The sequence below is a fragment of the Schistocerca serialis genome, chromosome 7 (genome assembly GCF_023864345.2).
Source record: "Schistocerca serialis cubense isolate TAMUIC-IGC-003099 chromosome 7, iqSchSeri2.2, whole genome shotgun sequence".
NCBI classification, from domain to species: domain Eukaryota; kingdom Metazoa; phylum Arthropoda; class Insecta; order Orthoptera; family Acrididae; genus Schistocerca; species Schistocerca serialis.
Window position 1 is genome coordinate 182313268 of NC_064644.1, and position 24445 is coordinate 182337712.

At 39.8% G+C, this 24445-nt stretch overlaps 1 protein-coding gene across 4 annotated transcripts in view; it reads left to right on the forward strand.

The window, feature by feature from the left end:
- The window catches only part of LOC126412880 (importin-11), a 171303-nt gene that overhangs the window by 45298 nt on the left and 101560 nt on the right, over window positions 1–24445 (forward strand). For 3 of the 4 annotated variants that reach the window (XM_050082767.1, XM_050082766.1, XM_050082768.1), the window contains exon 8: window positions 11115–11294. In XM_050082767.1, the coding sequence (XP_049938724.1) occupies window positions 11115–11294 (180 nt within the window). The remainder of the gene's footprint in view (window positions 1–11114; window positions 11295–24445) is intronic. The other variant, XM_050082769.1, reaches the window with a different exon arrangement.

Below are 24445 nucleotides of genomic sequence, written 5' to 3' on the forward strand. Positions count from 1 at the left end.
TATTGGAGATAACTGTGTGGTGAGCACAGGATTTATTTATTTTTTTAATTTTATTTATTTATTTATTTTTTTTATTTTTTTTCCTTCCAATGGCAAGTACGAGTGTACCAATGGAATTTTATATTTAACATTGAGGATGGAAGAAAGTCACCAATTTGAGAATTTGTATGGATCATCACCAATGACAGTTGAGCTATGATAAAACAAAGTACACCATTAAAAGAAAATTTCAAGCACGTATTAGTAGTGCAAATGGCTAATTAATGCAGGAAGAATCTACAAGCTATTTTTATTTTAAGATGTATAATTGGGTATTTTAATAAAAAGTGGTGAATATCTGAATGTCTGGTAAACAAAAATTGTTACTGTGACCAGTGGAATGTCCGATGTATAGTGTTTCTTAAGTGCTATTGAAGTATGTTGCTATGTCTGTGAAGCACTAATGTAATGGAGCTACAGAAGCAGTCCACTGCTGCTGAATTTTTGTTTATTAATTTATAAGTAATAAAAAATACACATGCAGTAGCATGCAATAAGATTAATCTTTACATTTATAAATTTATATTGGTTTGCTATAATTATTGACACTAGAAACCTTATAAAGATAATTATTTTAATTAAGGTGAAACAGTGTCAGGTAGGTAAATTCGAAATGCATCACAGCAGACATATGAAAACTCATTTCAGAATATCATATTTTGTATCTGTCTACTGTTAACTATAAACAAATTTATTGTGTTGCTAACTGAGAATTCCTGCTTAAGCAATTACTAAAATGCTGATAGAGCAAGAATATTTCCAAGAAGAGGTGCCTTTCACTTCATGCTTTTTATTCTGTCAATACCAACCTATTTCACACTACCATTCCTTTCCCTCCGCTTCATCTCATACTAATTATTTATACTGTTCCTGCTTCGTATACCTTTCCCTCATTGCTCAGTCCCCCAATCTGCTTTGCAGTCACATTTTTAGTAATTCCCCATTAGAACAGGGTTACAAATATGTTGTTTGGAAGTGTTCCTCTTCTGCCCTTACGAGGTGCATTCAAGTTCTAAGGCCTCCGATTTTTTTTTCTCCGGACTGGAAAGAGATAGAAATATGCGCATTGTTTTAAAATGAGCCCGCGTTCATTTTCAATACGTCCCAGAGATGGCAGCACGGTACGGCAGATGGAATTTTACCGCCAGCGGCGAGAATGAGAACTGTTTTAAATACTTAAAATGGATGACGTTTTCCTTACTAGAACAGCGTGCAGTCATTCGTTTTCTGAATTTACGTGGTGTGAAACCGATTGAAATTCATCGGCAGTTGAAGGAGACATGTGGTGATAGAGTTATTGATGTGTCGAAAGTGCGTTCGTGGGTGCGACAGTTTAATGAAGGCAGAACATCGTGTGACAACAAACCGAAACAACCTCGGGCTCGCACAAGCCGGTCTGATGACATGATCGAGAAAGTGGAGAGAATTGTTTTGGGGGATTGCCGAATGACTGTTGAACAGATCGCCTCCAGAGTTGGCATTTCTGTGAGTTCTGCGTTCTAAAGGGCACTACGGTAACAGGTGCATCCTACGAAAATGTTTTGAAGAACAAATTCCTTCCTGCACTGCAACAAAAACGTCCGGGAAGGGCTGCACGTGTGCTGCTTCACCAAGACAACGCACCCGCACATCGAGCTAACGTTACGCAACAGTTTCTTCGTGATAACAACTTTGAAGTGATTCCTCATGCTCCCTGCTCACCTGACCTGGCTCCTAGTGACTTTTGGCTTTTTCCAACAATGAAAGACACACTCCGTGGCCGCACATTCACCAGCCATGCTGCTATTGCCTCAGCGATTTTCCAGTGGTCAAATAGACTCCTAAAGAAGCCTTCGCCGCTGCGGTGGAATCATGGCATCAGCGTTGTGAAAAATGTGTACGTCTGCAGGGCAATTAAGTCGAGAAGTAACGCCAGTTTCAAAGATTTCGGGTGAGTAGTTAATTAGAAAAAAAAATCGGAGGCCTTAGAACTTGAATGCACCTCGTAATACTGCTGCAGTGTATATAAGCTGGTGATCGTTTTTACGAAGATTTATTATACCTGTAGATTATCAGAAGTGTGTGACCACTTATGACTTCCACAATACTACAATAAACAGTTACGTTAGTTAACTCTACAGGCCAATATTTGCTCTCTGCTTGTTACTAAAGAAATACATAATTATTAATTGCTAGTGCATTGAACTATTATTGCTTGTTTACATAATGTAACAGGATCTCAGTTACCACTTTCATCCCACCAGATACTTATCTGTATCCTTAATGGGTTAAATAGCACAGTAAACTCGAATAACTGCTTCACAGTGAGGACTTACACAGTCAATCGTTTTGCAACACAATAGTAAAATATGACATTTAAACAAATGTATTTGAAGTGTAAAGAACAACAAATGAAACTTGTGTTGGGTGTTTACCACACTTCATTAGTTAAGGTGCCAAATGACGCAATATGAACAACGGAGAGAAGATTGTATGAACAGTCCAAGACATCTTCAACCTTCCATCAGGCACTGAGTTTCAACGGGATCAGTGCATTTTATCAGATTGATCAGATTACTTATTTGCATGCTTTTTAAATTAAATTTCATTGATTAAACATGTTATAAATGATACATATCAGTACAGAAAGACAACAGTCACATAAGATCATAGCAACAACAGAAATAAAAATCATTACATTGTCTCATCATCACTGCAGAGCAGTGATAAAAAAAATGGTTGATTTTTCTGTAGTCAAAGCGAGAAGTTTCCATGTACATCAACCAGATTGGCTTTTGACAAATTTTGCAACAATATTCTACAAGTATTTTCTTTACTGTGCAAGTATTACACCTTTTCTGCTGGACCCCAGTTCTACCTTCTTCTTCTTCTAGAATATTTATGAAGTAGTTCACTTATCCAGTGTTCATTTACAGGCTTTCTTGAAGCCAAAAAGTTAACTGTGGGCCGCCCTTCCTTTACTGGTGCCAATCTCTTGCTTGCTATTCCTCCTCATCCTGGAAGGAAGAAAGATTTTCCTTCCTAACCCTTTTATCAAACCAATAGTGGTTTGCCATCATGTTTTGACCTAACTGATAAATGTATTCACGCATTCATAGATCATCATCAGATGACTTGTCACTCGCCTGATATAATACTGTAGTTGCAACAGCATAAATCTCCAAATTATACAGGCAAAATAGCTGAGCCTCCAGAAGAGCATATATCTTAATGATATATTAGTTTGGTTTTGTAGTTATGTATTAGCAAAAGCAGCATCTTCCATACAATCATTCCAGTTTTTCATCTGCTGTAATATTTTCTCTGAAAGAAAAGTACTTTTGACAGTTCTATACAAATATAGAAAATATTTCCCAAATTGTTGGATATTGTCTGATTGTCTCCTTTCATCGTGAGTGCCACGATAGTCAAATCTAAATCACTGCATGATGAAGGTGAACATTTTATTTTCATTATGAGGCAAAATTTTTCAATTCCATCACCCATCAGTTCCTCACAGGTCCTCTAAGCTTTGTCTGTTACTTTTATTAATACTAACTAAATGTAAGTGACCAACAAAGGCTTTGAGTTCAATAACATGTGTTTTTACCTTACTGGAATGAAGCATTGATGCTCTGATTAATATACAGAACTGTAATCGACAGAAATCATCTTCTACATGGTAGTTCCACAGTTCCAACATTCAAAGGCATTCTCCCTGCTTTCGTCGCACCTAAAGGTTCAGATAACTTTTGAATAATATTGTAGGCCCTGAAATGTACTCTTTGTGTTGGTGGTACTTCATTCCACTTTGTTTCTTTATTCTCCTCTTCTTTGCACTTTCCATTGCTACAGGTTTGGCAATGTTACATTGGCAGTGTTTGTACGTGACAGTTTAGTGGTCTGTTGTCGCCAGTCCTCCACAGTACAGAATTCGTGTACGGCACTTGTTTACATCTAGAGTAAATATCATGCACAAATGTGTGAATGTTTCCTGAATGTTTACATAGTTTATATCTCAGGTGCGACGTGGGTACCAGCTAGTATTAATTTAGTTGGATGTGGGAAACGGTCCAAAAACCACATCCAAGCTGGCCAGCTCACCGTCCTGCATTGTTAATCTGCGAGATAGATTCAGTGTGGGACTAGCTTGCCTCCCTGAATCCTGAAAGTCGTGCATTAATGCACTTGGCTGTCTGAGCAGATTCCATGAGGATCCTCTGTTAAATCAGTAGACAGAATTTTACTTTCAAATTCGTTGAGTGCTCTACACGTACCTCTCCTTACAATAATTTTGGCGTTGTTGAGCTTTTGTTTGTCTGTGACACATTGACTACATTGAAATTTGCAGTGAAGCTCTCCTTTGCTTTCTTAGCACTTTTCTAGCATGGCTATTGAACCACAGCAGGTCTTTTCCATCCCTCAGAACTTTACTCATCACATACCTATTGAAAGCATCTTCTTGCCAAACTTCAAGTTCGTCGTCACAGTCTTTGCCCTCATCATCTTCAAAATCCTCTTGAACTTCATTACATCTTCTTCAAACAATGCCTTTTGAATTGGAGGAAAGACAGTCAAATGGCTGGTTGTGGACATTGAAATAAATTAATGGGAAAGTTGAAAATTGGTGCCTGACCCAGACTCGAACCTGGATTTACTGCTTCTCATGATTGATCTGGCTTGAGGATGAGAACGCCCTATCCAGATTCCTCCAGATCCTCAACACCTCCTGCCCCGTTCACTTCATCTGGTCCTCCTCAAACCAACAAGCCACCTTCCTCTATGTTGACCTCCACCTCAGAGATGGCTAATCAGAAACAGATTTCCCATGCCATGCCTGTCCAATCACCTGCCAACTCTGAGTCCACCTCTGGCCACAAAGCAGCACTCCCATAATGGCTCGGTACCACCCAAGACTGGAGCAACTGCATCACATTCTCCGACGTGGTTTCAGTTACCTTTTGTCATGCACAGAAATGATTAATATCCCACCCACTATCCTTCCTACCCCTCCCATAGGGGGATCCACTGCCCACCAAATCTATGCAATATTCTTGTCCATCCCTCCTCAACCACTGCTCCCACCCCCTCGCCTCATGGCACATATCCCAGTAACAGACCTAGATGCAAGGCCAGTCCCACACATCCTCCCCCCATCTATTATATATATATTCTCATGGTACAGATCTTTAAACAAAAATTGAATACACAACAATCTTGCTGTTTTGTTTTCTTCCTCACAGACAGTTTTCACAGAAAACGGGAAAGTGATATCTATGGCTTATCAGCTTATTATTAGAGTACTACTACAGAATCTAAATTTGCAATAACAATAAAAGAATGGTTTAAACACCCTGCTATCTTAATTAAAACTGACTGTGAGGAACAAAATAAAACCACACATTTTCAGAGCAGAGTAAGTGCTGCATTTTATTTCTCAATTGTAACATAATACCTGTTCATTTTGTTTAAAAAAATATGTTACCTATGTCCACCTGAATGTTTGTTAGAGTATCATGTAAAAATTTGAAGTAAATTGATTGAGAACATTCTGAGATTTTTGGTAACAATGCTAAACATCATCTTATCTTTCATATAATGGTATACATATGAAATATGTAGTCTATGTCTGTCCAAACATTGATTAAAGTATTGTGTCAAAATGTGAAGTAAATTGGTTAAGATCTCAAGATTTTTGCTAATAGTGAGTGTGTGTGTGTGTGTGTGTGTGTGTGTGTGTGTAGCCTATGTTCATCTGAAGTAAATTGGTCAACTATTTTTTAAGATATTTGGTAACATCATTAAACGATGACCTGTCTTTATGTAATCGCATAGATATAACAGTAGTACTCTGGAAGTAATATCAGATGAAATGTATAAACCATTAAAGGTATGAAGAAAAGAAATGTTCCTGGAGATCATGCCATTTTGGTAGGAGTTGTTAAAGCAGCAGACAAGGTAATAGAAAAGTATTAGGTCTACAACTATGCTTCTGCCATTTTTTCTCAAAGTTCAAGGCTTATTGTGAAAATCTTACAATTAAAAGTATTGACAATCACTGGCCACTGCTTTCCCTTATCTTTGGGATAGCATACCAATACTGCGGCAGAAGAACTGGGTCTCTTTTGAGGAGATCCAATTTTGCACTTGTTCTTATTACCAGAAGTGCTGGTCAGCCAGGCCATGTGCCATTGATTGTAAAAGATGGTAGTCAGAAGGAACAGTGTTTGGAGAATTTGGCGATTGGGGTAGAATTTCCATTTCAATATTTCTAAGTATGTTTGGATTGGTTTTGCAACGTGGGGTCATAATGATCTCCTGTGTGCCTCCAAAAACCTTCTCTCTTCCACCATCATCATGGTCTTAGACTTCAAAATCACCGTTATTAAAGCATTGAAACCATTCTCTTCAGTCTTTCAATAATAGTTGCTTCACCATAGGTCTTACCCAGTATTTTATAAGCCTCAGCTGCAGATTCCTTCATGTCAAAGAAGAAAATTAAAACTTCTCACAAATGAGGAGAACTGAGGTCATAATTTGACATATTCAATTATGAATAACTTTATCCCAAATGCATAAGCTTATTTTACGACACCTGTGGCCTGTGACTTACCATCTTCACCACTACTACCATGTGTTGCAAAATGCCAAAGCAAAGTTGTAGATCTAATAATTTGCTAAAATTATTTAGAAAAGGTTTATGGGAGCAGACAGTTTCACATAACTGTAACAATTCTGTAATAGTTCTACCTCACAAAAGGAGAAAAAGACTTACAGACCTATCAGCCTCTCCATGATATACAAGATATTCAGCAAAATCATATCAGACCCAACTGAAAAAAAAATACTGAATTATGACGAAGCAAAGGAACCAGTTGCCTGTAGAAGTATGTACAGTACAGTGGACCATTTGCAAGCATTATAGAGTGAAGCAATGTTATGAATTACCACTTCATCTGCAATTTGTAGATTATGAGAAAGCCTTTTCACTCATTTTTCACATTAATGGAACATATCTGAACGATCTTCAGTTGCTGAGGACTTACTAATGCTTGCATGTGGCACAGAAAAACTTCAACCACGAATGGAAGATCATGATCAAGAAAGACTGAAAGTAGGCCCAAAAATCAGTTACAGTATGACAAACATATTGTATGAGCAACGTACTACAAAGACAAAATCCATGAAGGAATAATGACAATAATATGAAAAGGATAGATTGCTACTCACCATATAGCAGAGATTGTGAGTCACAGACAGGTATAAGAAAAAGACTGTCAAACAAGTAAACTTTTGGTCACAAGGCCTTCTACTGGATTAGACAACACACATCCACGCACAGGCACACACACGACCTTGTCTCTGGCTGCCGAGGCCAGACTGCAAACACCTGCGCATAATGGGAGAAGCAGTCTTGGTGGTGGGGGCAAGGAAGCAGCTGAGTAGGTAGGGTGAGCGACAGCAGGGTGGGGAGGAGGATGATAAAGTGCTGCTTGTGGGAGAATACAGGGATGACGTGAAGAGAGTGTAGGGCAGATAGGTGCAGTTGGGAGGTTAGGTGGGGACGAGGGGAAGGGTGGGCTGGGAAGCAGTCATTAAAATGAAACTATTGTGTTAGACAGTGTGCTCAGCAACTGGGTGGTCCAGCTGTTTCTTGGCCACAAGATGTCGTTGACCATTCTTGCAAGCAGACTACCTGTTGGTTGTCACGCTCACATAGGCTGCAGCATAGTGGTTGCAGCTTAGCTTGTAGGTCACATGGTGGATTTCACAGGGTAGTTGTGCCTTTAATGGGTTAGTTGATACTGGTGACCAGACTGGAATGGTGAAGGTGGTGATGGAAGGATATATGGAACTTGGTCGTGTATCTAGGTCTAATACAGGGTTTCATCTGCCTCTTGTTGTGCCCTGAAATGAGGAATGTCCTACCCATTATCCTTCCCACCTGTTCCACAGTGGTATTCCACCACCCCCCACCCCCACCCCCAACCCCTCCTGAATCTATATGATATCCTCATCCATCCATACACAACCCCTGCTCCCAACTCCTGGCCTCATGGCTCATATCCCTGTAATAGACCAGATGCAAGACCTGTACCATAGATTGTCCTCCTACCAATCCACCTCCCTTGCCCTCTGTCTAACTACCTGACTGAACCAAACTGCCCTACCCTCTCTCCATCTTGTCCATATATGCTCCCACAAGCAGAACTTTACCTTCTCCCACCCCACCCTGCTGCCCCAACCTCTTCCTTACCCCTGCCACCCAGATTGCTTCTGCCATCAAGCACACAGCAGCCAGAGGTAGTGCTTTTGGTGTGTGTGTGTGTGTGTGTGTGTGTGTGTGTGTGAGAGAGAGAGAGAGAGAGCATGCGCTCTAATTTGGAAGAAGGCCTTTTGTCCAGAAGCTTACTTGGTTGACAGTCTTTTTGTTATATCCATCCGTTTGCAACTCAACATCTCTGCTATATGATGAGTACCATAAAGACACAAAGATACATACATGTATTAATAGGTCTATTTGATGAGTTTGTTATGTGTAGTGCAATTGCAGACAGTCGCCAATTGGAAACAAAAGACATAAACAAAAGAGCAAAATGGGCTGGATTGAATTTCGTAAACTAAAGAGGGTTTTCAGAACTGAGCTTCCAGTTTGCCAGAAACAGCATGATTACAGGAAAAGTATAGTACAAGTATTCACTTATAGCAATGTAATACAATTTTTTTACATTGAAAGTGAGGGTTGCTTGGTGAGCAATTTTGGAAATTTCTGTTGGAGACAGGGTAACAAACACATGGATCAAGTAACAGAAAAGAAATGAAAAAAGTAATTACAGCTATAATCAAAATTCAGTAGAGGTGAGTGAAAGATGTAGCTAGCAAAATGGATGATTGATAAAAGAAGGAATCTCAATTTCAAGAGATGGTGTCGTAATAGAGGGTGGGCAGATGGCATTAGAAAACACGCAGAAATAACATTGATGCATGTAGCTGAGGACAATAATCTGTCAGTTTGTAGAGAAAGGATGCCAACAGTTATAATTCTTCCCAAGTATTTTAGTTTGTAAGCAACCAGTTTCAATGCTTCATTAGCGTTACCTTCAAGCCCATATATATTGAACTGGATACTGTGGACTTCTGTTATTTCAGCGAGTACACTCCAGACACATGACAATTGTTTTCGTTACAGCTTATGGTATTCTTTCTCTACAAGTTCTTTGTCAACTGCATTCCCACTGTAACCCTACCTCTACTATCGTAATTTGATATGCTTTTACCTAAATAACAGAAAAACCTTTCTCTATGTTGTGATGTGTACTATACCCCGACAGAACAAATAGTTCTGTTACGGGAAAAGCCGTGTATAACCCTTGTACTAAAATTTAGTTTACTTTCCATATAAAATACACTATGGGAGGATAGTCCTAGTAATACGAAAAGCTAATCAATAGAGTTACCCTTTTTACAGGATTTGACCGTGTGTTGTGTCTAATGGATAAGTAAATCAGACTATTCAATACTTTTTCCATCATTTTACCCAACATTTAAATAGAAACACAGTGTGAATATTATTATTTTGAAGCTAGAACAACTCAGTTCTAAGTTCATTTAGTAGTTTAAAACATGTAATAGTGGTCGCCAGCCTATCCTGGCAATGAAACAGTGAAGTATTTGGAAAAGCTGAATTATGAATTTTGCCCCTTTTTTTTACTGTTGAAGTTTCTTCTTGAAATAAATATTACTCCACGTAAACAATATTGGTGCAGACACTGTAATTTTTTTTATCTACTACACCCTTATACATTATGTTTTTAAAAGAGAAAGAGCCCAGTAGATAACCTCAGGGGAACTAACAAAAAATGGCCATGGGGGATCTATAGAAAAGCAATTCTATAATAAACAACTTAAATATTAAAGTACTTAGATACTAAAGCACACATTTTTTATACTGAACGTTTCACTTCAAGAAAAGGACATTTCTCATTTCAGGGCACAACGAGAGGTAATTGAAGCCCTGGCAGAGGATGTAATTCATTTGCTACAGTCCCGGATGGTACTGAGTTACGAGAGTAATGCTCCTCTGTGGTGGGACTTTGGGAGGTGGTGGGAGACTGGAAAGATAAGGCACGGGAGGTTTGTTTTTTTTTGTACAAGGATGGGAGGATAATTACAGTCAGTGAAGGCTTCAGTGAGACCCTCGGTATATTTTGAGGGGGACTGCTCGTCACTGCAGATGTGATGACCACGGGTGGCTAGGCTGTACGGAAGGGACTTCTTGGTATGGAATGGGTGGCAGCTGTCTAAGTGGAGGTATTGCTGGTGGTTTGTAGATTTGATATGGATGGAGGTACTGATGTAGCCATCTCTGAGGTAAAGGTCAACATCTAGGAAGGTGGCTTGTTGGGTTGAGTAGGACCAGGTGAAGCAAATAGGGGAGAAGTTGTTGAGGTCTGGAGGAATGTGAATAAGGTGTCCTCACCTTCCATCCAGGTAGCAAAGATGTCATCAGTGAATCTGCACCATCCTGGTTTTTCCATTGTTTGAAACAATGTATATAGTGTTTTACTTACATTGTTCACATACAATACAAAGAACTTCAACCTCCAGTATAACACACTTTACTTTACATATACAGAAAATACATATGCGAAATTTTTAAAGAAAGGTAAATTATAAAAATTTAAGTGAACCATAAACAAATATTACCATTCACAACTGTACAATGGATCTACAAAACCTAGATAATTCATCAAAGTATAGAGGAGGCCTTTACCCATAATTGGATGTCAGATAGCTTTGATGATGAACAAGCTGCAACACTGTGTTATAAGTGAACAACTCTTTCTTAGTTGTGTTATATATTTTACTGCTCACTTTTGTAATTGAAATCAAGCCAGTCTAGTTGGTTTTTCTTGTACTCTTCCCTATTAAGTCTCATTTCCGACCCTCTCCCATCTTTCATATTGTCTTATTCCTTTGCACACATTCACATGCACTTACATTCAAAGTGCCTGCATATTTCTTGGATCAATTTTCCCTTGGAGTAATGTTTTTTTGAAACTGGAAGAAAGTAAACATTATTTTTCTCCACTCAGTGGATGATATCCTGTCTGCCTCAGAAACAAAGGAGCCAGCCACACTGAAAGCACACCAGGTGAAGCAGGACTTCTTCACTGAAGATACTTTACATGAGATGTGTCGTAAGCTTGTCTCTCACTACTTCCTCCTGACCCAAGATGACCTGCAGCTGTGGGACTCTGATCCAGAAAGCTTTGGTGAGTTCTAGTAAATTTCTTTATCAATGAACTGATTTGGAAAACACCTGTAATGTTTTAATGGTGCTTTCAGTATGAAAAAAAATTAAAAATCCAAACAGGTCTTTCACTTCGTGGTGATAAGCTTCTGCATGGAGCTTAACAGGAAGATGTTGAAGTACTTACCCATACTGAGAAAGTTCAGCTGCAGCTACGTTTGGAAGTAAAATGTTGATCACAACTTTTTGGTATAAAATTTAACATGTTATATAATCTAAAATGTACCTTTATTCTGTAGTAGTGTGTAAACCGTTTTGAAATTTCTGGACAGATTAAAACTCTCTGCTGGACTAGGGCTCAAATCCAGTAACTGATAGTATCGCAAACACAGGGTACTCAGTGGTGCAGCCTGATTGGTCACTGCCCAATGCAGCATGTACCAAAGTCGTCTGCTGAAGTAAAAGAGTTAAAACTGGGTGCACTATCAGTACTTGAGCCAGGATCTAATTGATAGGCACCAATTAAGCCAACCGGGCAGGACTCAAGACCAGCCCCCACAGCTTCCAGTTTAAGAGTCCCTCTCTCCCAGTTTTCAAACTTCACAGCTCTCCCACGTACCTTGCTGAAATAGCACTCCTGGAAGAAAAGATATGGTAGAGAAACAGTTTAACCACAGTGTAGGGTTTATTGCCAGAATGAATCTTTCAGTCTGCATAAAGTGTGCATTGTTTTGAAACTACCTGTCAGATTAAATCTGTTTGCTGAACAGGGAATCAAACCTGGAACTTTACCTTCCACAGGCAAAGCTCTTACCAGATGAGTTCAAAACCCAGTTTGCTACACAATTTTAGTCTGCCAGTAGGTTTCAGAACAGCACAAACTTAACCGCAGAGTAAGACATTCATTCTGGCAACAATCCTTACAGCATGGCTAAGCCATTTCATTGCAGTATACTTTCTTCCAAGATTACTAGGCCATTGAGGTATGTAGGATAGTAACTGTGATGTTTGGAAAGTGAGAGGCACTGGCACTATCAAAACTGTATGGATCAGTCATGAGTCATGCCGGGATAGTACAGTCATTAAGAGCAGTGCCCATGAAAAACAAGGTTCTGGGCTCAAATCCCAGTCCAGCACTCAGTTTTGACCCTTTGACTGTTGGAGACAATCTTTCTATATGCATTGAATACCTTATGTTTGGGATCGTACCAGCTGCTGAGCAACTTGGGTCTCTTACGCTAAATATTTCTACAGCATATGCAGTGATGACTGTTTTTATCACTGCCAAGACTAACTTCCAGTGACAATAATGGTTATTCAGGCCACAAATTTCTGGTTTGGAAGCTCCTCTCGAAATCAGTTACCATAATGGCAAAGCCAGAAAGATTTTAAAATTCTGTTTTTTTCCCACTAAGAGTTGTGTTTTGTTGGTAGATTTTTAAATGATTTTTCTATAATGAAAGGGATGCATCACTTTTGATTCACTTCAGTTGATCATTGTTCTTTCCTTGCTACCTAATCATAATATTTTCTATTCTGCATGTATTCCTCACTATATAATAACTAAAGAAAGAAATATGGTAATAATTGTGTGAATATGATTAGGGTCAGTTGTCATAGGCTACAGTTTGATGGAAAGCAATTTATAGTATGTTGGCTGTAAGAGATGTGGAGCTTTCATGTTATGGCCGATTAAGTTGTACAGTGAATAAGATATACTATTTGTGATATCACATTGTCATGTGGTCATTCATTGAGACATAGTGAAAAACTTTTTGTTGATAGCATCATGCATGATGTTTTTTTCCTTGGGCTCTAGTAGACTGTGACATTTGTCATTGTCCATATTACATGTATTCTGTAAATATTGTAGCTTTCCTAGTCCTGTTTTGTGGGTTATCAAAAGGGTTTCTCAAGAGTCAAATAACTACTTTTGCACCAAAATCTGATGAATGTTTACAATTAAATGAGCTGAGCAGGCTGTGTTGTCGAACTCCAATTATTTCTGGAGTGGTAGCTGTGAAGCTTATTTTAATGTACTTTGCACAACTTATGAAATGCGCGCGCAGACACACACACACACACACACACACACACACACACACAGTAAATTATTACAAACCCAAAATATGAAGGTATGGGAATAAATTCTGTTGATGAATAAATAATTGATTCGGATAATTACTTTTAACTTTTGTTTAATTAGTGCCATAAATGCTGTAGCTCTTTTTTGTCAGATTTGTATTATAGCTCCTGGTATTTGCACTATTATATGAATAAAATCAGTTGCTTCCATTTACTATTAATACTATCAGAAATAGCAACAGAAATGTCACAGATGGTGAACACTACCTAATTGGAACTTATACACAGAAACCTGAATATACAACGCTTCCCTAAATGAACATAAATCACATTTATCTCAATAAACTGTATCTTTAAAACATGCTCCTTTCCCAAGAATTTCATACCCTCTTACAGAGTTTTCAGTTTCTGAAAAATTATCATCTGTTGTAAGGCAGGAGTGCTGTTACATGTGCACTGTATTAGGGTAAGTTTCAATACTGTTATTTTGTGAATCTGTCCTCCAGGGAATTCACAGCTTTTTCATAGGTATGTAAGGGGCAAATGCGAAACCCTGAACCATTGTGGTACTTCCCCCCACCCCCCACCCCTTCCCCTTGCTGCTGTCCCCACCCCGCCACCCCCTACCCCTACCCCTACCCTCACGCGCCAGCTATCCATCTCTCCTTCGATCTGTTGATTCCAGTCTTAGGCCTTGGTGATTGCTTACATTTTGCCTGTGCCTGTTAGATTATCCTACTTGATTTCTTCTCTCTTTTACCTTTTTAATAAAATAGTCTAGTCCACACTTTTAGTTTTGGACTCCTCTCTTGCTGCTGCTGCCCCCCCCCCCCCCCCCCCCCTCTTCCTCCCTTTTTTTCCAATTGTGCAAGTCATTTGGGGAGGATAACTTAACTAAGACAACTTAGATGACACCTTATCCACAATATATGAAGATCACCTGTGCATTCCCACTATGTGGACAACTTATATTGCCAAAATAATGTAGTACCTAATTGGACACTGTATTGTCATCAGGCACCTGCTTTACCATAGACCCCTGACAATGCAATCCTCACATTGTAGGTACCCAAGCTGTTACTTCCTGGAGCAAGTCAAAGGAGTAAGTACCTATTCTTTTGGGACTCTGATCACTGAACACCAAATTTGTTGGACTCTGCTGTGGCTAGGTGGCACACAGGCTGAGAGCCCTCAACTAGAATTGTCCACATTATGGCCAACACTTTGGAAATGAGAATAAGAATGGAATTGTTGACATGGCTGCCTCATTGACTTAAAGTAGAAAATGTAATGCGCATTCCTGTAGCCCGCAGCCTTCACTTATCTACCCGTGGCGTGGAGCCAGTTAGGAAATAAGGTCCCATACAATTTACTCAATAATTAATTAGTTTTAGGATAAAGAGTGACTTGTTCACAACAGTGACGCCATTGTCTTTCTGTGGAGAATATTTAAGATAATTTAGGTGGAGTAGCCACCCTTGAAACAATGTGGAATGGATCCTTATTGATTAAAGCAACAACTGAAATGTAATCTCAAGCACTGTTGACTGCTGGGAGATACGCTAGACCAACGACAATATCTTTCATAGAGAATTAACACTGCAGTTCTTGGAGGATGTGTGGGACTATTATGTGAATCATGAGGCAATGGGTTGGGAACAGGGATTGTATATGTATGTTCAGTGGGTGGCAGAATATCTCTGTGGGAGAGGTGGGAAGGATAGTGGGTAGGACATTCCTTATTTCAGGGCATGGCAACGAAACCCTGGCGGAGAATGTACTTCAGTTGCTCCAGTTCTGAGTGGCACTTACTCACAAGGGGAATGCTCCTCTGTGGCTGGACAGTGGGACTTTGGGAGGTGGTGGGTGACTAGAGAGAGAAGGCACAGCAGATTTGTTTTTGTACAAGGTTGATAGGGTAATAAAGCTCTGTGGAGGCCCCAGTGAGACCCTTGGTATATTTTGAGAGGGACCGCTCGTAAGTACGGATGTGACAGCCATGAGTGGCTATGCTGTGTGGAAAGGACTTCTTGGTATAGAATGGGTGGCAGCTTCGAAGTGGAGGTATTGCTGGTGGTTGGTAGGTTTGATATGGACAGAGGTCGAGGTAAACTTCAAGCAAGGTGGCTTGTTAGGTTGAGTAGGACAAGGTGAAGTGAATGGGGGAGAAAATGTTGAGATTCTGGAGGAATGTGGATAGGGTGTCCTCAACCGGACCAGATCACAAAGGTGTCATCACTGAATCTGAACCAGGTGACGTCTGGGATTCTGTGTGTTCAGTAAGGATTCTTCTTGATGGCCATTAAATAGGTTGGCATAGAATGGTGCAAAGCGGGTGCCCATAGCCATACGTCAGATTTGTTTGTACGTAACACCTTCAAAGCAGAAGTAATTGTGGGTGAAGATATAATTGGTCATGGTGACTAGGAAGGAGGTTGTTGGTTTGGAATCCATTGGGCATTTGTAAAGGTAATGTTCAGTAGGCATAGGCATGAGCATGGTATAAGGGATTTCATTGTAAAAGGAGATGACATCAGTAGTGATGAGCATGGCACCATGTGGTGAAGGAACAGGAACTGTAGAGTGTCAGTGGAGGAAGTGGTTGGTATCTGTTAAATAGGAGGGTAGGTTGCGGGTGATAGGCTGAAGGTGTTGGTCTGCTCTTAGGCTGAAGGTGTTGGTCTGCAAGAGCAGAGTATCACTCACTGGGGGCACTGCAATTGGCCACAATGTCCTGTCCTGGGTGATTGGGTTTATGGACTTCAGGAAGCATGTAGAAGGTGGGAGTGCAGGGAGTTGTAGAGGTGAGGAGAGGGATGGGTTCCAGGGAGAGGTTCTAGGATGGGCCTAGAAGGATTTGAGGAGAGATTTCCATAGTGGAGTCACTGTGGCAGGATTTGTAGGTGGAGATTCTAACAGCTGGCGGAGTCCTTCCGACAAGTAATCCTTACAGTTCAAACCAACAATGGTCGAGCCTTAGCCAGGACGTAGGATTATAAGATCGGGGTCAATTTTTAGGTGGTGGATTGCAGTTCTTTGGGCAGATGTACCATTAGCTTGCAAGTTGATGGGTGTGGGGAATGATGGTGATGCAAGGTTCAAGATTAAGCAATTCTGGAATGTTAACAGGGGGTGATTTGGGGGCAGTGGGGGTAGATCATGGTTGGATGGAGTAGTGAACTGAGTCATACAGGGTTAATGATGTAAAATGCTTGGGCATTTATAAGTTCAGGTAAGTGTCCAAAATTCAGAAATGCTCATGCATTATATGTTTTGAAGATTAATTAATAAGTGGCACTTACAAAAAAATTTTAACTGATATTTTGTTTTGGAAAAGGTGTTTTGCAACGCTGCTTCTGTAATGGTTGGGTAAACAAGCTGAAAAAGCTGTTTGAAAGTTAGGGAAGAGTTGTTGTTTGTTGTTGTTGTTCTTGTCATCGTCGTTGGTTTGATGCAGCTATCCATGCTACTCTATCCTGTGCAAGCCCCTTCATCTCTGAGTAACTACTGCAACCTGCATCCTTCTGAATCTGCGTACTGTATTCATAACTTGGCCTCCCTCTACGATTTCTACCCCCCACGCTTCCCTCCAGTACTAAATTGGAAATCGCTGATGCCACAGAATGTGTCCTAGTTATTATTAGAGTTGTTAGGGGAAGTAAGTTGGGCTGTAAATGTAACTATACTTTTTTAATTAGGTCAATTAGTGGGGTAGTACATAATAAAAAAGGAAAACAAAACTCAAGTTTAAAAGTAATTCTTGAAATAAGGTATAGTTCATATTCATGGTTTCATATCAGAAAGGTCATAGTTCGTAGTAATAGAAAGTCATCGAGTAAAACAGAACTAATATCTGGCGTTCCCCAAGGAAGTATTGTAGGCCCTGTTTGTTCCTGACCTATATTAACAACATAGGAGACAATCTGAGTAGCCCTCTTAGATTGTTTGCAGATGATGCATTTACCGCCTTGTAAAGTCACCAGATGACCAAAATTAATTGCAAAATGATTTAGGTAAGGTATCTATATGGTGCGAAAAGTGACTGTTGACCCTCAATAAAGAAAAGTGTGAAGTTATTCACGTGAGTACTAAAAGAAATCTGCTAAATTTCGATTACGTGATGTCACACAAATCTGAAGGCTGTGAATTCAACTAAATACTTAGGGGTTACAATTACAAATAACCTAAATTGGAATGATCACATAAAGGCATTTTTCGTTGCAATGGGATCTTCTCATGAAATTTCAATCACCAGTTTTCTCTTCCGATTATGAAAATATTCTGTTGACACCCACCTACATAGGGAGAAATGATCATCATGATATAATAAGAAAAATCAACGCTCGCCCTGAAAAATTTAAATGCTCGTTTTTCCTGGGCACCGTTCAAGAGTGGAATGATAGACAGACACCTTGAAGGTGGTTCATTGAACCCTCTGCCAGGCACTTTTTTGTTTTTTGTAAATAGCAGGTTAATCTTGTACATGTAGATTAAGTAGGTAGCCTGTAGGTGTTATTTTTACTTATGCTGTGGACTGCAAAAATGTTAGAGTGAAAAGAGTTTATCCATAATGATTTTAATTAGGGATGAGTCGTGCTGATTCCGATTCCACAAGTCCAAGAATCACCAGTTCTCTAGAAATTGACTAGCATCAGAATCAAATGATTCCAGGGTCCTTGGCATCAATTCTTTGTATTAAATCTTTTTCATTTTAGTATTCTCATTTTATCTTCACAGCTGGCAGTCATATAAAAGTAGATAAGGAAACAAGCCCAATAGAAAACTGTGGTCTATCTCAAATGTCACTACACCTTACAATAAAGTGCTTTTTTTCGTTAAAAACAGTGTAACACTTAAGAATATATTTACTATCAAGAAACACATGCCAGCTGTTTAATACATTCAGTAATAATTTTGTTATTAATAATCATTTTTCAGTAATATTCAGAGATTTGACACAGATTACAAAGTGTGTTACGTTACAAAGCAATGATCTAAGAACAATGTTTTTTTTTTACCTGCTTATCACTAAACAGCTATTCACTGCTCTGTATGTGTGTGTGTGTGTGTGTGTGGCGGGGGGGGGGGGGGGGGTGTCGTTTGAATGTGTGGGGTGAGAGGGGAGGGAGTAGTACTGGCAGATGATAAGCAGCTGTCAGTAACGTGCTCTCTTCCTTGGTACAGCAAGTTGGAATGCTAGTGGGGAGGGAATGCTTCTCTCTTCTTTCCTTTTGTTCTCACTAATAAAGTCAGTGACTGACTCATGTATGTTTAAACGTAAATATTTACTAACTCCTAATTGGGAGTATTCTTCCATCACTTAATTTAATTATTAATCATAGACTCTAGCAGTAAAAACTTTAAAAAGTACTTTCTTTATAAATGCCCAGATTTTGGACATTTGAAACTGCTTTGGGCAAATTTCCAGGGCAAATATCCATTTGCTCAGCCCACATCACTAGTCAGGGTTCAACATTGGTCTTAAGAGGAGTAATTGTGGGTGAGGATATAGTTGGTTTTGGCAACTAGGAAGGAGGTTGTTGGCTCGGAATCTATTGAGCATTGGGAAAGGTAATGTTCATTTATATATTCCACAAAAAATAAGAGAAAGGTAAAGGAAAATGAGAATCTCCCCTAATGACAGAAAAACAGCACGTAGAGATATTACACTTATCCCATAGCAAGCAAGGGAACAAACAGTGACTTAACCGAACTAACTTCCGCCTCAGTTGCATTTCTCTTAATGACTCAGCAGTGGAACTGTGGTGGACGTTACCAGTCAAACAGTTGACAACCCTCTTCTCCAAGATGTCACACTGCAAAAATTACATTTATTGGTTTTTCACTTTCCTACAGTCTAAAACTATCATGTTTTCAAATACTTGAAGTACAGAGAAGAGGTCTTTGTGGTGCTTTTGCACATTGGTCATTCTGTCTACTTTTAGCAGTAACTGCTGAGTAAGATGATTTGAAGGTGGAAACTGCAAGAATTCAACTTACAACTCCCCTCAGATACATATGCATCCTAGCAGGAGAAGAAAGGCCTACATTTGTTCTCTCTCTCTCTCTCTCTCTCTCTCTCTCTCTCTACACCCCTCCCCCACCTCCCCCATATCTTTTTTGGCGATTTCAGCATTCACATTTACAGGGCAGCTAGAATACAAGTAGTTGAGATCAACTAGTTGAGCAGTTCCTTCTGGTTTTAGGTTTTGTCTGGTGAGTACAGGGACCTCCGTGAATTTTTGCGTTATTCCTGGAACTTTTTTTTCCGTTGACTAAATGCCCAGCAATCCTAGGCTCACATCTATTACATGATGGCATATCAGAGTGATATGCGTAGCAGTGCCTATTAACCCAATATTTTTATGACACAACACTAGATACTTACTGACATTCCATCATGGTGGTCCATATAAAAAGTCAATTGATAACCATATTTCTCTAAAGCCTATATATCACATTGGTATGAGAGTACAAGAAATGTGCAGCACATAACGCAATACCCTACTCTTCCAGACCATCTCAATGCTGTTCCATGGTGGTGTTCCAAGAAATGGCCGAGGCATTCAGAAGTAAACAAAGAGCATTGTAACAACAAAGGAGAAACCGCTCTACTAAAAATATAATTATATGCAAACTACTACTATAAGATACATCATTTAATCAAACAACCGAAGCAAAGCTTTCAGGAGAAGTAACTTACTTCAGTTAATGTAATATATGCATAGATATGGGCCAAACTGTGATGTATCTATTGACATTCATTTTACTTAATACCAATCCTTCAGAGACACCCAAATTAATGACTCTGTACCTCAAAGTAATGGTTTCAAACACTTTTCACCCAGATTTTACTCCATATTAAATTTTATCACAGCTTTTAACACTCTGTAGACAGATTCTAATAACACCCCTTTTACAGACTGGGAATTAAATGGTGCACTAGTGCAATGCAAAGATAGCTCTACAGGACCAGATATCATACACAATCAAATGCTGTACCACCTTAGTGACCACAGCAAGCAGGGTATCTTGATGATGTTTACCAATATTTGGCAGCAGAGAAGTTGTCACACCCAATGGAAAAAAAGTGTCATTGAGTGTGATCTATCCTGACAAACCAACTGTGTTTATTGATCTTGGTTGTCCAGCTGAGTGCAGTCGTTTACGTAATATGATATTTCCATGGCGTATCGTGCCATTATCTTCAGGTTATACCTGTAGAATAAGCATCTCCATTACATTGCATCTCCTTTATACTCCTATCCACTCTCCACGCCTTCCCTCACTACGTGGTCACATGCCATGTTGGGTGGGGTGACAGGAGGACGCAAAACCAGATGGCGAGCACAAACTCCAGTATTCAATGGTCTTGGCCAATGTTGTGACTTCCATTGGCCTAGTGCTGGGTGCCACTCTTTACTGAGAGTGAAGCCACTGTCGGCCCTCGTATTTCAGGAGCGTCATTTATAACACAGTCTCTAAATGATAGGTCTGTCTTAGCATTTCAGTTTGTTCCTATTTCACTGAGTCCCCTGTAGCCATGCAATTTTTTGCAACCACAGATATTGTTGGTTGCTACAGTTTGGTTTCATTCCTTGCATCTTTTTTTCAATTGTCCACACAGTCTTCCTAATTTATGCCTTAACTGCATCTGCATAGAATATATTTGACACCCAGTTTACAGATCCCCATGCCATCTTCCATCATACCTAATAGTATGTGTCTTTCAGTGGTGGACCGAAAATGCATGTCGTGTTACATTGAGCCAAGATTCTGTTGATGTTGTTTGGTACTTTGCTGTTGTGTGTTAGATACACCATTGTCTTATCCTCTTCATCATGGTCTGTTTGCTTGATCTGTACCTTCTGCCTGAAAGCACTTTGGATTTGCCTCCCACAGTGCCTGTTCTTCTTGAATACATCCTTGCGGTGGTTGAACCCTCTTGCTAGACTTGTTGTATAGCATGTGCCATGTGGAGCAGTGTATAGCACACCCTCACACAATGAAGGATGATGACAGTTTCAGGCATGGAGATACGAACCATTGAGAGTGGCTTTCTGGCGCACACTGTGTCCCATAGTGCCGTCTGCTGTGCCATTGGCTAGGATGCCCAAAAACTAGAGTTTGCCATTCTCTTCCACCTCCATAGTGAATCTGATGCAGGGTGCAGTGTTGGACAAACTCTTGAAGCCTTCCCATTCTCATGGGGCCACACCATGAATGTCTCATCAATGAATCTGAAAAAGTGTGAGGGGTTCAGTGCAGCTTTTTTCACAGCTTTCACTTCGAAATTCTCCATTAGTACATTTGCCCCAACCAGTGACAGTGGGCACCTGTGGTAATACCACCCATTTGTTCATAAAATTTCCATTGAAGAGAGAGAATGTAGATGTGATGACAAATTCAAAGAGCTTAGTCATTCTGGTGTTGAATTTCTCCCTTGTCAAAATGAGGGGAATCAACAAGCAGCACTCTGTTGAAGAGGGAGACAACATCAAAACTCACCATAAGGTTATGGTTACAGAGGCACAGTTCTTGCAGCTGCTGAATAAAATGCGCAGAGTTCCTGATTGGTACTGACATTAGATGTTTGCCAAATTGGTACACAGATACACCTATGTTGAATACAGTGTCTTGTTTATGAATTTTTGGTAAGCAATGGAGCCTTGGTGGTGCAGCAGCCTATGTTCGAAGCTTTTTGATGATTTCCTTCAGCAGGGACTAGCATAGAAGCACGATAGTTCTCCTTTTTACTCTGTTGATTGGGTCTCCTTTAAATTTTCTTTGTGCTGAATCCTCTGGTAGATGTACATTTTGCAATAGTACTCTGACAGCAGTAGTAGTACAGTGGCATTTCCTTTGTGAGCTGGTAGAGTGATTATTTCAGTATGATTCTGCAGTTCTCAAATGGCAGTTCTCTCCACTTTCGTGATGTTTGTCTTCAGTGGATTAGCTCAAGTGAGTACATAGTGTGTTTCTTGAGGTATCTCTTATGCATTGTTGCTGGAGAGAGTGTGAATTACTTGTTCTGTACCACTGATGAAATCTGCAACAGATGTAGCAGTCAATGTTGGTGTGAAATTTAGTCCCTTTTCCAGAACTGATTTCACCTTATTGCCTATGTCTTTACTGGTGAGGTTAATTAGAGTTCATCATCGCTTTTCTTGCGGCTGTTCTCGTGCTGCCAAATGTTCAAACTGTTAGACTGTAGCAATGCATCACGATTGGTCCACTTGATCTCAAGAGACAGCGTCAAATCACTCCCAAGAATTAGGCGAGACTAAAAAAGCCACTGTTGAGTGGAGAATGTGCTTTCAGGCAGAAGGTATAGGCCCGGCAGATAGAACATGATAATGAGGATAAGACAGTGGTATTTGTGATGTACACCAGCAAAGTATCGAACAAAATCAGCAGAATCTTGGCTCAACATAACAGTAATGCCTTCGTAAATGGTGTCTACTGTATTCCGTGCAAATGGTGTAAGACTTTCATCAGGCAGGCTACGCAGATAGTCAAAAACAGGTGCAGGGAGCACAGGAGACACATCGAACTTCAGCAACCAACAAAATCTGTATTTGCTGAACACTACATTGCTACAGGGGACTCTATGAAACAGAAGTGCCAAGACAGACCACATCATTTTGAGACTGTGTTATAAATGAGGCTAGTGAAATAAGAGACCTGATGACCTGATCAGCCATAACAATGGCTTCACTGTCAGTAACGAATGGGTCTCAGCACTCAGCCAATTGAAGTCACAAGGTTGGTCCTCGTCCTCGGAGGGAACGCAAGTAATCTGGGACCTAAACTACAAAAATGTAATTCCTTGTACATAAATGATTTTGCTAATCATTAATTAGTGCTGACTTAACACTGATCAGAAGTAGTCTAGTGTAAAACCTTCCTATTCTAACCCCAGACGAGGAAAAAAAACCACAAATATCAAGGAACAATCCACTTGCTCAGAATAAATCAAATATATCTTTTGAACTAATCATTAGTTCAGTCGTCATAATTAAATTCAGCATAGCATTGCTGCAAAATCCTCACGTAATGCATCACACTCACTGCTCATCCATGCCAGTCAGTACTGTCTGAATTGCTGAATCGTGCCCAACAGCAGTTAACACTAACGCTCACATATTTTTCTCATAAGAAATAAAAGTTTGCACCAACCAACCCTTACTAACTGTGAAGTTTAGTAATCACAGTCGAAGTCCAGTTCACAAGCTCTCTAGGAGCTATTAGAACAGCAATAATGACTTAATGTGTCAGGTATTCCATTTTTATGTTTCTTATTCATTTTCAGTTGTGGTCATTAATAATCTTTCAGTAGGTTGTACACAGTCAGTGGCCAGGTACTCAATCCCCTGGTTGTGGCTGATAGCTACACCCACTTGTATCCCAACCCTCTGCAACGTATTTTTCATACATTAAACTATGGATATTCCCCCTCTTGAACTAAATCTATGCTCTCAGTTTCCCATCCATCGACTATGTCATTCAACTGATACCATCACTGGAATGTCACGTGGAGTGCAATAACATAACAACAGTTGTACTCTTACAACATGAACCACTGTTGTTGGCTTTGATTCACTGTTGATTCTGTTGAGATCAAACCAAAAACTGATCATTTCACTGTAACTCACTCTTTGCACCACCTTCCTACTCATAATGAATCCAACTCTCTTACCATTTTCTGCTTATGTTGATATTACTCTGTATTCGTGCTACCAGAAATCCTTATGTTCCTCCCATTTCACTTCACTGGCCCAGTATATGTAGATTGGCTCTACTCCTGACATTCTGCACCCTGACTTGTAGAATGTTATCCTTTTGTTGATTACTCAGTCTTTATCGATGACTATTTCTCAGTTTGCTGCCCTTTCCTGGAGACCTGAATGGGGGACTAATCCAGAATCTTCTGCCAATGGAGAGATTATCATTGCACTTTTTCAGTTCCAGGCACCATGTCCAGTGGACACACATTATCTCTCTGCAATGCAGTGGTTTCTAGTGCCATCTGCATCCTCATGCCTTTGATCATTGGTGATTCTTCTGGCTTTTAGGGGCAGCTTCATA